This window comes from Bolinopsis microptera, chromosome 4 (genome assembly GCF_026151205.1).
Source record: "Bolinopsis microptera isolate Bmic1 chromosome 4, MBARI_Bmic_1.0, whole genome shotgun sequence".
Lineage (NCBI taxonomy): Eukaryota > Metazoa > Ctenophora > Tentaculata > Lobata > Bolinopsidae > Bolinopsis > Bolinopsis microptera.
This window is the reverse complement of record NC_087075.1, coordinates 3,766,133-3,783,714: the sequence shown is the minus strand read 5'-3', so window position 1 is coordinate 3,783,714 and position 17,582 is coordinate 3,766,133. Positions and strand designations below refer to the sequence as shown.

Genomic DNA, 17,582 nt, shown 5'->3' with positions numbered 1-17,582 from the left:
CTCGCACTTGTCAAAGCTTCCTCATTTTAGACACATTTAATGATTATTATGGTATCTAACTTATGGTGGATCTGATAGGAGTATGTCTTAGCTTCATTTTAAGCCATCAATGAGCATGCTGGTGTGTATGAAAGTACTTTAATCCTCCCCTATATTGATATAGTCTGGGCCATGAATTTTCCCCCTCAGTATCTATCTAAAGCTTTTAAGATAGATACTGCGGGCGCATTTACAAACTTGACATCCTCAGTACTTTCATATATATTTTTTTTTTATCTAGACACTTATTTTACTTCGGTGTATTCCAACAGCCACAATGTTACACAAGTGCAACCAGCCAATTACAGGAAGCCGAAGGATCTTTTTGGCCAGTGACGGTTAAGGTAGTGTGTACCATACTTTCTTCGTCCGAGACTTTGCTGCAATGTGCAGCTCCTCATTTAACCCTCACACCCGATTTCTCGAGTATTCGGCTGAGTAGACCGGGGGGCTGCATAGACCACTCATGATCCTTAGCTGAACGTCGACGACGCTCACCCCACGACCAGGCAGTCAGTGGGTTTCGAACTCGCAACCTAACGATTGTAAGACAGGCGTTCTAACCAACTGCGCTACCTGGCCGCTATATACTGAGATTTTGTTTCAAACTTAATTGACTCTCAACAAAAATTGCCAGAGGAAACAGATAGTGTAACTCAGAAAGACCACAAATGGATAGTTTGTGAGATATCAAGGTTATACTCCAAAAAATTTACAATGATGTCACACCAGAAAACCCCTATTTTTGGTACCTTTAACCTCATATCTCGAACGCGCAGTACTGGATTGAGCTAAACTTGGTCAGGTTTTGTAGCCCTGACTATTATTGATCATATGGAACAGGAATAAAACTGTTTAGATGTTATATATCTTAATTATATTAGGCACTTAGTTCTAAAAAGTGAGGTTGTCATTAATACTGCTTTCACTGTAATTATATTCTCCAAAAACTTAGAACTGTCTCGGAGTTTTTGGCATCAAAACAATCAGTCTTAGTATATAATATCCTTTAATCAGATGATGATCATTGATAATGTAATTATCTCTAAATTTTCAAATCAATTTAGGTTATGATTTAGAGACTGTTAATACAGGCCAGTATACTCTGAACACTTCGCACTGAATTCCTCACAGCCAAGTGCAGTGGACCATCACATAATATACAGACGGAACAGTGTACTTATGACATTCCGCAAAACTGGAAAGGTAAAGTTTTAAAGCACTTATAGCTTCATCTGTGTACTTCTTTTCAATATACTAATATAGTAATTACTAATTACCTTCTCGTGTTGGTACCAGTTTGTACTGATAATTTAAAATTTTACACTAATTTGAAAGGAGAACAATTAATATGTTTCTTACTGCTCACAATGGGGGTGATGCAACGTCAATTAATGTCAGTATTCCATAAAAACCCCAAACTGACATTGACATTAATTGACATTAATTGACATTAATTGACATTAATTGACATTAATTGACATTAATTGACATTAATTGACATTAATTGACATTAATTGACATTAATTGACATTAATTGACATTAATTTGTCTTGAAATTTGAGATTATCATTATTCGATAAATATTCAAGATATTCACGTCTATGTAAGTTAGACCAGTTCAAAAAAACAAAATGTCCTTGAATAATTATGAGTATGTTCTTATCTGTTGATCCTTACGTTCAAAGATCACCAAAAAAAATTTCAGCTTCCAACTCTCCCATCTTCGGTCCCCACCGGCCAAGCCCATATTTTATTGGTTTCTTATACAGGTAAAATATCTAGAATCGGCTTTTTTAGTATGAAGGAGTAATGTTAGCTGTTTAAGATTCGTTATTCAAATATAAATGTCATGAAGGCATTTCGTTTAATGTGGGTTCTAAGTTCTGATGATGTTGAGAACCACGCCCTTGGACGGCCACGCCCATTTAAGAAAATTAAATTTCGGAAAACCGTATTATTTTAGTTTTATTGTTTAATGATCTGAATTTTTTTCACATTTCACATTTCCATATGTGATAGTACACAGTGGTCCGCGAAGGAGGGTCAGGCTATAATAGACCCCTTCTAGGTCATTTTGTTGTCTCAGGAGATGTTTCCTGGAGTATTTTCGCCCAAAAAGACGTTTAAAAGCACTTAGAAGACCTCAAAATATAACAGAAGGGCTGAAAATGAGAAATCAAAAAATTGATTTTTTTCCAAAAATACCCTGAAAATTTTAGAATTTGGCCACTAAATTTGTTTAAAAGGCCTGACTCAAAATTCTACTCTATAACTTAAGGTCCTCAGGCAATTCTACGTTGATTCTGAAAATTTCATTAAAAAATATTGAAACCCTATTGAGTTATATTATTTTAAGCGAAGTTAGTTTCGCGAATGTCGCGAACTGAGATATGGGCAAATTTGTTCATTTTTTGCCATTATTTGAACACAGAATCCACAGTTAGGTAGATATTGAGCTGATATTCATAGAGAATGTGAAGTATAGGCTAACCTAACATATAAAATTTGTCTCATACCAAAATATTGATAATTGGCCAATTTATGGGCTAAAATCTATCAAAATCTATCAAAATTGGCGCGTATGCCCAAATATGGTCATATAGTATTTTGCTCATAACTCAGCCAATTTTTATCAAATTCTGATAAAACTTTATGTTTGTGTTCAGGAGACTAGTAGCTACAAGTAAAGCACCCCAAAGCATGGCTTTGAGCATTTTAAGGTGATTTTGCATAATTGGGACAATCGGGACCAAATATGGGCGTGGCAGATTTTTTTGAAAGTCCCAGCTAGTCCCAGGTTGAATTTTTTATGGCTAGTTAGATAATTATCTGAACTTTAGGATGCCATAGGTGGCTTAGGCGCACTCGAGCGCACTACCTAACATTTTTTTATTTTAAAACCAAAATTTTGGTTAAAAAGTGGGTCTAAAATTTGAGGGTACATGAAAAATCAACCAAAATAGGTATCAACATGATTTTTTTTTCATTAGACAGGTATTCGAAACGTTAAACAGCAACAACAAGAGTAAGTAAATGCAAATAAACACTGCTTTATGAATATCCAGTCAGATGTAGGCCAATTTTTACTGCCAATTGCTTGAATTTCGGACTGTGTAAAAAAATCGTTAATATTATCGTACGCCATTTCCACATTTTGAAAGATTTTTAATTATCGTCTTCAGCATATGTACCGGCTGATAATTTATGATAAATAACAAATAAATAAACAGAATTTCATGACACTCGATTTTGGGTCAATTATAGCCTGGTGGACCACTGTGTAGTAGTGAATAAATTGATGATATAAACGTTCTAAAGTGCTAAAAATATGGTAGAACTACATAATCTCTGGTCGAAAAATATCGTGTCAATTAATGTCAGTATTCCAAAATTTTGCAAAACTGACATTGACATTAATTGACATTAATTGACATTAATTGACATTAATTGACATTAATTGACATTAATTGACGTTGCATCACCCCCCTCACAATTAAAATAGCCCTTTATAGAAGTTTATAAAAGTTGTAAACTGGTTTCTAGGACCGTAAAAACTCAAGGACATTGTATGTCATATTCACAAACATAGCTTTTTTAGTCACATTCTATTTATCAGGATTTTACATTTCAGTTATTGACGCTAGTTGGCTTTGTAATATGCTTATCCTTGCTGGGCATACTGTATGGAAATCTATCCACTATTACTGAAGAAAGAGATCATATTTTAGTGAAGAAGAATGAAATCAAGCATGTAGCTGATGGTAAAGTTAAAGGACCAGTTAACTGAAAAATTTGTAGTCTCCAATTTGGCTAAGATTTGAATCAGCTGTGACAAACTGGTAAAGAATCGTATCGCCGAAAGAACCAATTCTCTAGCGTACGTGTAACCCGTGTTATTGCAATAATAAGCTGTGGCGTCGTGACGTCATAAAGTCCCTCAGTGCGCGCTTGCATAGCGTAATACATTGCAAATGTTTATCATCATCAATAAAACACGTGTAACTCACTCAAATTTTAGAATTATGACTATTACCCTAGTTCTCCAAAATCCTTATAGTTTTGGCTATCATCCTAACTAAAGGAATAGCTGATTGTATGTACAGTGCTCACGTCATGATTTTAAACAGTGACATAATTTCTTGAACAGTGGCGGGTGAATGTACGGTTAGAAAGTTTCTGCTATTACAACTTATGTTATATAATGTGATAATTTTGGATTGTTTTCATTGCTTAATTACACAAGCAGGGAGACTGTACCGATTATTTTTCCCCAGTCCATGAAACTCTAACGAATTTAGAAAGGATCTAGATAAGTAGGAGTTTGTTCAATTCCGAGAGCAATTATATTTATATCATAGCGGAATTTCTAACTTTAATCCACATGTGTCAGCCAGTACAGGAGACAAGAAGTCTGGCTACTTTACGGCCGTTCCTCTGGGACCATTAGTTGAAGTAGCTATTATCAGAACAGTGCCGTGGGAACAGAATCCCCGCCAAAATACCCGGTCTACCAAATAGTAATACTGATTGGTGTGTACGGTGTGCGGTGTGTTTTGAATTAGACTTACGGCTTACCTAGTTGTTATCCTAATTGTATTATCATCGGTACATAACATAAATAAACTACTGGTAAGTTTAAATACCAAGTGCAAACGTGTTCAGTCAATCGACCCACTGAACAACTATAGAATTTCCAAGACCCTATTATTCTCTGGCCATATATTACGGCACGATCGATTGTTAGATAAGATGGCTAAACGACCAACGTTAATCTATACAATTCTAAAACTATGAGCACTTTAATCTAAAAATACACTTTTTATATTACTCCTGATTTTTACATTTCACGTTAAACATTGTCGCCACAGGTTGATCATGGACACTAACAGCTTAATTTGAGATAAATGACTTATGAGTTTCTCTAAAGTTAACTCTAAAGTTGTGTAGTCCAGTCATTTATGGACATTTATGGAAATGAACCTGCAAATGTTCAAATACTCACGAAACTTTGCACAGACCTTCCTGAAGGTATGAATAAACGATTTTCGTTTGGAGACATTTTTTGACCGTGGAGAAAACCCAAGAGGGCCACGCCCATATTGACCCAATAACGTAACCGACCCCTTGCTTCTGAAGGTCGTAGAGACTTCAAAATAGGCTTAAACCAAGCGGCATATGCATGTTTATATAGGAGTTACTGAGCAACACATGGCCTAAAACCCTTACTTTTCGAGAAATTTGCCAAAAACCATTTTGGGCGTGGTGCTGAGCCCATTTTCGATAGGATCTTTAGACAGGATGCAAAAGAACCGCAATTAGCATATTAATATATGACTTACGAACAAACATATGCCTTAAAGTGCTTACTTTTTCAGTTATTGGCGAAAAACTGATTTTCGGTTCCAGAAATCATGCTAAAATATGGGCATCTCGTAAATTGGGCTATGAAGGCCCTACAGATTTTTAAATGAGTGCAAATTGTGCAGAATGGCCATGTTTATATACAACTTATGAAGCAACATGTACCCTAAAATACTTACTTTTCGAGTTATTTGGGGGAGAAACATTGTATTATGTCCATTTTCTACCTGTAAAATACAGTCTCACGAGCTACTCTGTGCGCGCAAGGGACTTTATGACGTCATCGCCAAAATAATACAAACGCTAATTACACGCGTTAGAGAGCAGTTAGAGATTTAGGAATTTCGACACGTTGCTTAGTTTGCTATTTGTCACAATCTGTCAAAATATGAGGATAACTTTTTTTTCAGTTAACTGGTCCTTTAATGTAATTTTATTAGTTTAGTCTGAGAATTTTATCCTTTAAAGCAGATCATGATAATGACTTAGTGTACAGTTACACTTGTCACAATGTTCAGTTTATAAATTTGTATCTATAAACAAGATAATGTAATGAAATTTCAGAGCTCAATACCAGGATAAGCAGCCTGCAAGAAAAGATCACCAGACTCGAGAGTTCCCTTAACCAGTGCAATGCAGGTACAATTTCATAACAAGGTCATAGTATAATATTGTATAGTATAGTATTATGTTTGCGGTAAACTTCAATGTATGAATTAGTTATAACATAGTCCATTACATATGTTACAACTAAGAACAGTTCAGAGTTGTATAGGTCTAAAATTAAGTTTTGTTTAAAGTTTACAATAATGCATTTAACAACCTAATAGTTTTTACTAATAATTTCTATAAGTCTAAAGATTTGCAGTGTGCCTAATCAATATAGTAATGTATAAAAATTGTTAATATGTGAGTTGATACTAAACTATCTGTTCCAGCTAAACTAGAAGCCGAGGAAGGTAAAAGCCTTCTTCAACAAGAGACAGACACTTTAAAGGTTACTTTTTTATTTATGATGTACAATTGAAAATGCAAATTTAATTCAATAGTTCAAACTAATGATATAACAAGAATCCCAAGATATAATTAAACAATTTTAGGAGTGAAAGCTTACTAATAATCAATTTAATGATTATTTTCTGTAGTAGTATTCTATGTCCGCGTCCGTTGAGTTGGGTGCCTCACTTGAGAAGGGCATCTCACTTGAGAAGGGCATCTCGCTTGAGAAGGGCATCTCGCTTGAGAATGGCATCTCGCTTGAGAATGGCACCTCGCTTGAGAATGGCATCTCGCTTGAGAATGGCATCTCACTTGAGCTGGGTTTAGTAGGAGCAGCAGTTGGTTCAGGGCAATCTGTTTCCAACACAAAGATATACATGGTTGTATTGTACTGTACGATATACGCTCCAGAATTGGCGTGGGTTGCCTGAAATATATGTGTAAATATTTCGCTGGACATGTTGGTGCAATGATGCTGTTACGTAAGCTGCCAAAAGGTTACTGGTAGATATTTAAAGTGATTTAAAATTTAATTTTACCCCTGCTGCAGTTGGTATGTAATATCTAGATCGATAACACTTTTCTGTACTAAAACAATGAACTTTTAACTAATGAGAAGTTACTTACATTGACAATGTGGAACAAGGCATTGATCATCATGGCCCCCTTCCGTTTCTTGCCCTTACCACCACGTTTTTCAACTGGAACAAGCTGGACCTCCACATGAACATTGTCTTCTAGAGTCTCGTTTCTTGAGTTAAACACTGATAACTGTTCTGGGTCAGGTTTACCACCAGCTGAAATATTTTGTTTTAAATTATAAAATACAGAACTTTTGTGAATATTAGTCAGTTTGACTTGTAATGATCAGAGTGTAAAGATACGAAATAGCATTATTTAATTAAATAAGGAGGTTACTATGGTGTTTAACTAAGACTGTTGTTGAACTCACCAACTTTGATAACAATAGGAAATGTTTGTGCTCCTCCACAAGTAACATTAACCATATCTGGGACCAGTATTATAACATCCTCTCCTACACTTCTAGCCAGGGAACTAGTCACTAGGACACACAGTACTGCTGCAAACAACATTTCTACTTGGGGACTTGTTAATTACTTGTTAATTACTTATTAATTACTTGTTAATTACTTGTAACTACTGGGATATCAAGCTAGCCTTGTTGTTATAAAATAGTGATAAAATCCGAGATAATGATAAGGAGCAGCCTGGATATCAAGAGAATTAAGAATTTTGTAACAGAATGACATTTCGCTAAGGAAGCGCATCTCACTAAGGAAGCACATCTCACTTGAGAATGGCATCTCAATTGAAAATGGCATCTCACTTGAGAATTGCATCTCCCTTGAGAATGGCATCTCACTTGAGTATGGCATCTCACTTGAGAGTGGCATCTCACTTGAGAATGGCATCTCACTAAGGAAGCACATCTCACTTGAGAATGGCATCTCAATTGAAAATGGCATCTCACTTGAGAATGGCATCTCCCTTGAGAATGGCATCTCATTTGAGTATGGCATCTCACTTGAGAGTTGCATCTCACTTGAGAATGGCATCTCACTAAGGAAGCACATCTCACTTGAAAATGGCATCTCACTTGAGAATGGTGACTCACTTGAGAATGGCATCTCACTTGAGAATAATGCCTGTGAAACATTGGAGGATGCAAGGGCACTGCACCAGGTAAAATAAACTGGTATGATGACTTCTTATCGAAAGTGAAAACTTCAAATTGTTTAATGAAGATCTGAAGTTTGAGCACTGTTTTATAGAGATAGTAGGTTTAGGGTAGGCGATAGTTGTAGCCGAGGTGTCAAAATAACAGGGCTAGGATCCTTTGTTCTTTTTGTTGTGCTGTATCTTCTAACAGTTCAACAGTCAACACGTGCAGGTTAAAACTAAAGACTAGTGATAAATTAATTAATATTTGGTGGGTGTGTTAGAAGTGCTAAGTTCATTATCTTTCTTCAATAGCTGGTTCTCCGTTCACTTAACAGACCTTATACGTCAGCCGGGCCTCATTGTTAGCTTGTCAGAGTTTAAAACCTCACTCCATTGTCTTTTATTTGTTGAGATGTGAAAGTTTCATCCAGGATTAAATTTGACCATATCTTTAACAAGTTTTTAGTCAATATCCCGACAGACTGATCTTGTATCCGATCAGCTCTTAAGTTTTATTCACTGAAAATTTCAAGGGAGCTGAATTTTCTAACTTTGTTTTCACCTCTCACGGCAGCGAGCTCCTTGTCCTAAACACACCCTAATTCCGCTGTCAATTGTGCCACCACCTGTATGAAGTGCTACATCTTGCACGTCTAATATTAAAGATGAGGGCGTGTCCATCTGTTTTACAGTCTCAACTAGGGCTCTTCTCTACCAATCCTACAAATTACTACTCTCTTTGTAGAGCGTGCACTGTGCAGTGGAGTAGAAAACATTGTCATAAAGGGAAGGGGATAGTTGCTGTTCTTTATTTCGCCAAATTTTATTATCTGTAATGTTTATATATAATCGTATCCGCTGTTTCAGAGCGAGATTGAGTACAGGAAAATATCAGATGATAATGTTAAGTCCAGTTACGATCAAGAAATCCAACAATTGAAAGGTTAGTCTCATGTGGACACTTCATAAGCTACCAACTTTTAACTAATCAGTAAAAAGTTACACTAGTTGTTGCGCTCACCACCTAAATTCATCTTATTACCACCTATTTACCACCTATTTACCACCTATTTACCACCTATTTACCACATAGTTACCACCTAGTCACTACTTAGTTACCACCTATTTACCACCTAGTTACCACTTAGTTACCACCTATTTACCACCTATTTACCACTAATTTACCACTTTAAACCTACCACTCCACGCACCACAGCCCAAATTGTTGAGAACCAGCTGGAAGGGTCCCAGCACCGTGAAGCAGCTGAATCTTGTACCTTCTCTGTAGAAGAGTACCAGGATAAACTGGTCCTGTACAAGAGCCGTATTATGAGGCTAGAGGGCACGGTGGCAGACTGTATCATTGAGAAGGTTAGAGGGGGAGTAGTGACTTATGAGACCTTTTGTACATGTGATGGAAACTGAGATGACACGTATTAAGAAGGTGCACGATGTGTTAAAAAGTCGTCATGATGATATGTTAAAAGAGACATGTGTTATAAAAAGGCATGTGAAAAAACAAAAATGTGTTTAAAAGATAAAACCACGTCGTGAGGCATGTGATGGAATGGATACGTGATTTAAAGCTTAATCATGAGTTGATCTGCAGTAGTTCTATCTTTCTATCCAGTCTGCCTAATTTAACTATGCATGGTTTATTTGAGTCGCATCTTACCGTACCCTAGCGCCGCATGTTTAAATATAAGTTAATTATCTAAATAACAAAGAAAGGGTTTAGGGTATTTTGAGGAGGTTTGGGCTTCTCACATGAACAGTCTGCCGCCGGCTACCTTCTACCTTATAACCAGGGTCACAGCTCACAGTACATAGTGAATACTCACTGTATCCACCTTATAACCAGCTCCTTTAACTAACCACATAGTTTGCATATTATCATCACATAGTAACCACATGATTAACTTAACCACATAGTTTCCACATAGTTACCACATAGTTACCACATAGTAACCAAACAGGTATCACATAGTTACAACACAGTTACCACATAGATACCACCTAGTTACCAACTAATTACCACCTAGTAACCACACAGCTACCACCTAATAACCACACAGTTACCACATAGATACCACCTAGTTACCAACTAATTACCACATAGTTACCACCAAGTTACCACATAGTTACCACATAGTTACCAACTAATTACCACCTAGTTACCACCTAGTTACCACATAGTTACCACCTAATAACCACACAGTTACCACATAGATACCACCTAGTTACCAACTAATTACCACATAGTTACCACCAAGTTACCACATAGTTACCACATAGTTACCAACTAATTACCACCTAATTACCACACAGTTACCACACAGTTACCACACAGTTACCACCTAGTTACCACATAGTTACCACATAATTACCACATAGTTACCACCTAGTTACCACCTAGTTACCACACAGTTACCACACAGTTACCACCTAGTTACCACATAGTTACCACATAGTTACCACATAGTTACCAACTAATTACCACCTAATTACCACACAGTTACCACACAGTTACCACCTAGTTACCACATAGTTACCACATAGTTACCACATAGTTACCAACTAATTACCACCTAATAACCACACAGTTACCACATAGATACCACCTAGTTACCAACTAATTACCACATAGTTACCACCAAGTTACCACATAGTTACCACATAGTTACCAACTAATTACCACCTAATTACCACACAGTTACCACACAGTTACCACACAGTTACCACCTAGTTACCACATAGTTACCACATAGTTACCACATAGTTACCACCTAGTTACCACCTAGTTACCACACAGTTACCACACAGTTACCACCTAGTTACCACATAGTTACCACATAGTTACCAACTAATTACCACCTAATTACCACACAGTTACCACACAGTTACCGCACAGTTACCACCTAGTTACCACATAGTTACCACATAGTTACCACATAGTTACCAACTAATTACCACCTAGTTACCACATAGTTACCACGTAGTTACCACATAGTTACCAACTAATTACCACCTAGTTACCACCTAGTTACCACATAGTTACCACCAAGTTACCACTACAGCTCAGCTCACAGACACTGAACTTGACAAATCAAGTCACAAAGAAGAGTCTGAGGCGTGCCAGAACACAAACGAAGACTTGCTGGCTCAACTGAACGCTGGTAAAGAACGGACGAGTCAGTTAGAGAAGTCAAGCCAGGAATGTGAGATTGAGAAGGTTTGCAACCTAGTAACCGATTAGTGACCACCTTGTTGCCCAGTAACTAATTAGTAAACAATAAGTAACCAGCCTTTATACTCCACCTTAGTTACTACTTATTTAATCAAAAGTTAATCATGACTAACGTAGTATCATCAACTACCTAATAGTCAACTTAATAACTGCACCGTGGACTAACATTTTTGTTACAACTAACAAAATTGGCAAATATTCTAAATTGGAAATAAACTATAAAGCATGGTATTGGAAGCATGATACGTATTCTCGAACATAATTTATTTCATAATCTTTACTTATTTATATTAGTATAATTAATGTGATCCCTCCATTTCATACAATAACGTTTGAACTGTTAAAATATATAAAGAACAATACGTTATGTTGCATGTTAACTATATCATGTGCATTTAATGCATGTTATGACTTATTTGATTGTTGTCAAACTGACAGAAATGTTTTCCAAAATTTTATGATACTAATTATAATTATGTAATATCTTGATTCTCGCTTCTAATTTCTGGCTCTTCCTGACTCAGTTCAAAGGCCACTGTCAATTCGGACATTAATCTGGTAATCCCTCAGAGGCGTCTAATACAAGAAGCCCTAGATTCACCTAACAAAGAACCTGTCGACCAGAAAGAAGAAGATAGTAAGTTCTTAACATTATTTTATTTGAATGTGATTTTTCACAAATAATTTTACATCCATCACAATAATTTTTCACATTATTCCAATTAAAATAATTGTTCACACTATACTAATCACAAGAATTATTCTAATTAAAATAATTGTTCACGCTATTCTAATCACAATAATTATTTACATTAGTTAATAACAATAATTATTCACATTTTTCTAATTAAAATTAGAGTACGATTGGTTCAATAACGATTGGAAGGGCCTAGGAGAGAAAATGATAGAGAATCAATTGAAAAGTGAGACTTGATATGGCGACAGCTGTATCTTTTCTCCGCCTTTTTGTGCATGGCTCCATACAATTTCAGCTTGAAATTGTATTAAATTCCATAGTTACCACCTAGTTACCACCTAGTTACCACCTAGTTACCACCTAGTTACCAACTAGTAACCACCTAGTTACCACATAGTTACAGCTTGTATTGAATTGCATGGAGCTGTGAGAGGATGTGATGATTTATTTATTGATTATTGAATTTTTACACTTGAAAATATAATAACTAATATGTATGTATATTATACATATAATATAATCATAACAACTGAAACACCTCATGAGGGTAAGGAAATCATAATTCCTTCTTCGTAACATCAATATAACGTAGACTCGATCATTTATTGCATCAATTATAATAGTCAGTAGTTATTACTGCACTTGTACAGTATTGGACATGTGACAAGATGTACTGTGGTACTATATTACACTCACTCTACCATCGCACGTGTTCAATGAGGTCACATGTTCAATGAGGCCCCCTCTAGAACAGGAACCTTACACAATGTACACGTGTACTAATGGTCAATATCTAACATGCACAGGGTATTATCCATAGTTACCCCTACTAGTGTCGCTAAGTTACCCACAACCCACTACAGGTAAAGAAGTAGAGGGAGGTAATGTTAACCCGGTAGTTTAGTTACCCACAACCCACTACAGGTAAAGAAGTAGAGGGAGGTAATGTTAACCCGGTAGTTTAGTTACCCACAACCCACTACAGGTAAAGAAGTAGAGGGAGGTAATGTTAACCCGGTAGTTTAGTTACCCACAACCCACTACAGGTAAAGAAGTAGAGGGAGGTAATGTTAACCCGGTAGTTTAGTTACCCACCACCCACTACAGGTAAAGAAGTAGAGGGAGGTAATGTTAACCCGGTAGTTTAGTTACCCACAACCCACTACAGGTAAAGAAGTAGAGGGAGGTAATGTTAACCCGGTAGTTTAGTTACCCACCACCCACTACAGGTAAAGAAGTAGAGGGAGGTAATGTTAACCCGGTAGTTTAGTTACCCACCACCCACTACAGGTAAAGAAGTAGAGGGAGGTAATGTTAACCCGGTAGTTTAGTTACCCACCACCCACTACAGGTAAAGAAGTAGAGGGAGGTAATGTTAACCCGGTAGTTTAGTTACCCACCACCCACTACAGGTAAAGAAGTAGAGGGAGGTAATGTTAACCCGGTAGTTTAGTTACCCACAACCCACTACAGGTAAAGAAGTAGAGGGAGGTAATGTTAACCCGGTAGTTTAGTTACCCACAACCCACTACAGGTAAAGAAGTAGAGGGAGGTAATGTTAACCCGGTAGTTTAGTTACCCACAACCCACTACAGGTAAAGAAGTAGAGGGAGGTAATGTTAACCCGGTAGTTTAGTTACCCACAACCCACTACAGGTAAAGAAGTAGAGGGAGGTAATGTTAACCCGGTAGTTTAGTTACCCACCACCCACTACAGGTAAAGAAGTAGAGGGAGGTAATGTTAACCCGGTAGTTTAGTTACCCACAACCCACTACAGGTAAAGAAGTAGAGGGAGCTAATGTTAACCCGGTAGTTTAGTTACCCACCACCCACTACAGGTAAAGAAGTAGAGGGAGGTAATGTTAACCCGGTAGTTTAGTTACCCACCACCCACTACAGGTAAAGAAGTAGAGGGAGGTAATGTTAACCCGGTAGTTTAGTTACCCACCACCCACTACAGGTAAAGAAGTAGAGGGAGGTAATGTTAACCCGGTAGTTTAGTTACCCACAACCCACTACAGGTAAAGAAGTAGAGGGAGGTAATGTTAACCCGGTAGTTTAGTTACCCACAACCCACTACAGGTAAAGAAGTAGAGGGAGGTAATGTTAACCCGGTAGTTTAGTTACCCACAACCCACTACAGGTAAAGAAGTAGAGGGAGGTAATGTTAACCCGGTAGTTTAGTTACCCACAACCCACTACAGGTAAAGAAGTAGAGGGAGGTAATGTTAACCCGGTAGTTTAGTTACCCACCACCCACTACAGGTAAAGAAGTAGAGGGAGGTAATGTTAACCCGGTAGTTTAGTTACCCACAACCCACTACAGGTAAAGAAGTAGAGGGAGGTAATGTTAACCCGGTAGTTTAGTTACCCACAACCCACTACAGGTAAAGAAGTAGAGGGAGGTAATGTTAACCCGGTAGTTTAGTTACCCACAACCCACTACAGGTAAAGAAGTAGAGGGAGGTAATGTTAACCCGGTAGTTTAGTTACCCACAACCCACTACAGGTAAAGAAGTAGAGGGAGGTAATGTTAACCCGGTAGTTTAGTTACCCACAACCCACTACAGGTAAAGAAGTAGAGGGAGGTAATGTTAACCCGGTAGTTTAGTTACCCACCACCCACTACAGGTAAAGAAGTAGAGGGAGGTAATGTTAACCCGGTAGTTTAGTTACCCACAACCCACTACAGGTAAAGAAGTAGAGGGAGGTAATGTTAACCCGGTAGTTTAGTTACCCACAACCCACTACAGGTAAAGAAGTAGAGGGAGGTAATGTTAACCCGGTAGTTTAGTTACCCACAACCCACTACAGGTAAAGAAGTAGAGGGAGGTAATGTTAACCCAGTAGCAGCAGTACCAGCACCGGTGGGAGAGTCAGGTTTCAAGGATGGTGCTGCTGTGGATATTGTGGACCACGTGGCAGACATTCCTGAAGCTCCTAAAGACAACTCATTTGTTGATACTAATCAGGTTTATATTAAATAATATGTTTATCATACCCATCATATGTTTATATGTTTATGTTTATGCATACAATCTTAATCGAATGCTTATCAAAATAATCATGATGTTGTAGTTATTAGTTTTAATTTTAGTGACCAACAATGTTATCTAACCAGGCTATACCTGAAGCCCAAGCACCAGCTCCAGGGATCCCTGTCGAGCAGCCGGTAGTTCCGGGTGATATCGGAGGTGCAGTAGCACCTGCTCCTGGGGCAGAACCTGTTCAGGAGTTCAAGAGGGACATTGAGGATCGTAAGTTATAAGAAGGGGGTGATTGAGGGGGACCAGGCTTACTTTAATACTCAGCAGATAATCGTTAATGTTTTCATGTAGCCGCCCATTAAAATGTCTTGCTTGTGATAAACTACAAGATTCTTGTATCCATTGTGTTTGAATAATAGTCAGCTACATGTTATATAATATATTAATAGCTCCTTAAAATTCAAATGTTGGCAATTATACCCGTTTCAGGTGCTACATTTTATTTCTAATATAGCGTTCGAAAATGCATCTCCAAACTGAACTCCTCAATAAAGGAGGCTCAACAGCTTCAAATTGTCCCGCTATTTATTCATTAAATGAACTTGTTAGCTATGTCTCTAACAAACCTGTTTCCAGAGTTAGCTGGAGGTATGGGAGGGTTCCAACCTCTCCAGCCTATACCTGACGCTGCTCTGGCAGAGTCCCTGGACAGAGTCAGACAGGAGGAGCAACTTGAAGAACTACAGGTTTAGTTAGTTAGTTAGTTAATTAGTTAGTTAATTAGTTAGTTAGTTAGTTAGTTAGTTAGTTAGTTTGTTAGTTGTTAGTTAGTTAGTTAGTTAGTTAGTTAGTTAGTTAGTTAGTTAGTTAGTTAGTTAGTTAGTTAGTTAGTTAGTTAGTTTGTTAGTTAGTTAGTTAGTTAGTTAGTTAGTTAGTTAGTTAGTTAGTTAGTTAGTTAGTTAGTTAGTTTGTTAGTTGTTAGTTAGTTAGTTAGTTAGTTAGTTAGTCACACTTTAGTGTAAACAAACTCTTAGCTAAACACTTATAATGTTTCGTTATTATTAAATGTGTATTAGTTGTTGGTAGTTTAAGATGTGGAGGGTTAATTAAAATGACCATGATACTAAATCCCTGACAAAACGTCCCCTCTCAGGATCGACAAAATCATCTCCAACCTGAGGTGCCTGAAGAAGATAACCTGGCTCCCGCTAACGAGGACCAGGGTAACGACAATAACATAGCCCTGCAACCCGCCCTGCCCCCAGAAATGCAAGCCGCACAGCCCGCCCCTAACGGTGAAAATGAAAGTGAAAGTGAAAGTGAAGTTGATTTCGAAGATTTCGACGGTGGTGATGATGATGATAACGACAGTGATGTTAATGGAGATACTAACAGTAATCAGGATAATGTTGTAGATAACGAGGTACAACTTGGACTATTGCCAGAGTTAGTACCGGCCCAGCCTGCTCCAAACGTCTGATTTGTAAGCTTATTAACTAATTATGATGATTAATCGATTATCACATTAAGTAACTAATTGGTTGATTAATTTGATAACGTTATCTGATATTGATTGATAATGGAGGTTGTTGCTCTAGAAGGGTAGCAGCCTGATTCTTTAACCCTGAGTTTCTACAGTTCTATTTTAATTTTGTATTGCAGATACTGAATTTAGTTTACTTATAGATAAATAAGGTTAATTTATGTATTTTAAGCTGGGTAATAGAAAACTTTGGACCCGTGATAAAAACTTTTGCCCCTCATAAGTCACTATGAGGGGGTATAAAAGGTAAAGATGCATAATGATAAAGATGAAATAAGGTAAAGATGCATGGGTTAACTTATTTTAAAATTCTGAATATAAGTCAGAGTTTGTTGGGGAGTGCTTTACAGTTACTAACTTATTAAAGTATATCCTGATCGCATGATTACAAGTATTGTACATACAGGGTGTTCACGATACATTGAAACGTTTCAATGTATCGTGAACACCCTGCACATTAGGTAAAATGTTTGTTCTTACAGTTTCATTAGTCATCTCAAGCCGTCTTTTGCTCTAAACGCACTCAATATTTTCAGTTTATTAAATTCAAGTTCACATTTCAATTTCTATTAAGCTATTTTTTACCGTCCTGGGGAATTCAGTTTTGAAAAATGTCTTTATAATTTACACGTATAATAAATTCCTGAATCTATTTTTGAACTTGAACGGCAATTTGTACATTTTCGCAAAGTTTTAGTTTTAAACCAATATTAACTGATATAGGTACAGTAAATATAGGTACAGTAATTTTATACCAAGAGGTTGTTTTATTCGTTTGTTTGTATAGCTGCTAAAATTAAGGACTAGAATACTCGTTTACAATAACTTATAACTTACAACAATATTTTACATATTATATAATGCATAGCTAGAACCCGTAATGAACATTACAATTACATTGACTTGCAGGTATTTTCATTATATTTCAGTAAATCCCCATATTATTTCAACTAATTTACAAATAAATTACCAACTAATCACCAACTAATTACACACTAATTACCAACTAATTACCAACTAAT

At 37.0% G+C, this 17,582-nt stretch overlaps 1 protein-coding gene across 2 annotated transcripts; it reads left to right on the top strand.

Annotated features, from left to right (window-relative positions):
- Positions 1 to 1,093: 1,093 nt before the first annotated feature.
- On the top strand, positions 1,094 to 17,519 carry LOC134814431 (histone-lysine N-methyltransferase SETD1B-like). Of its 2 annotated transcripts, XM_063822543.1 has the most exons (12): positions 1,094 to 1,245; positions 3,674 to 3,803; positions 5,968 to 6,042; positions 6,342 to 6,400; positions 8,953 to 9,028; positions 11,163 to 11,317; positions 11,903 to 11,969; positions 12,190 to 12,255; positions 14,845 to 15,002; positions 15,152 to 15,287; positions 15,654 to 15,763; positions 16,171 to 17,294. In XM_063822543.1, exons 1-12 carry the CDS (start codon positions 1,222 to 1,224, stop codon positions 16,495 to 16,497), a joined length of 1,383 nt encoding a protein of 460 aa, XP_063678613.1. In that variant the 5' UTR covers positions 1,094 to 1,221; the 3' UTR covers positions 16,498 to 17,294. The 2 variants fall into 2 exon arrangements, with proteins under 2 accessions (XP_063678613.1, XP_063678614.1); XM_063822544.1 differs by lacking the exon at positions 12,190 to 12,255 and having other exon boundaries at positions 16,171 to 17,519.
- The last annotated feature ends 63 nt before the right edge of the window (positions 17,520 to 17,582 follow it).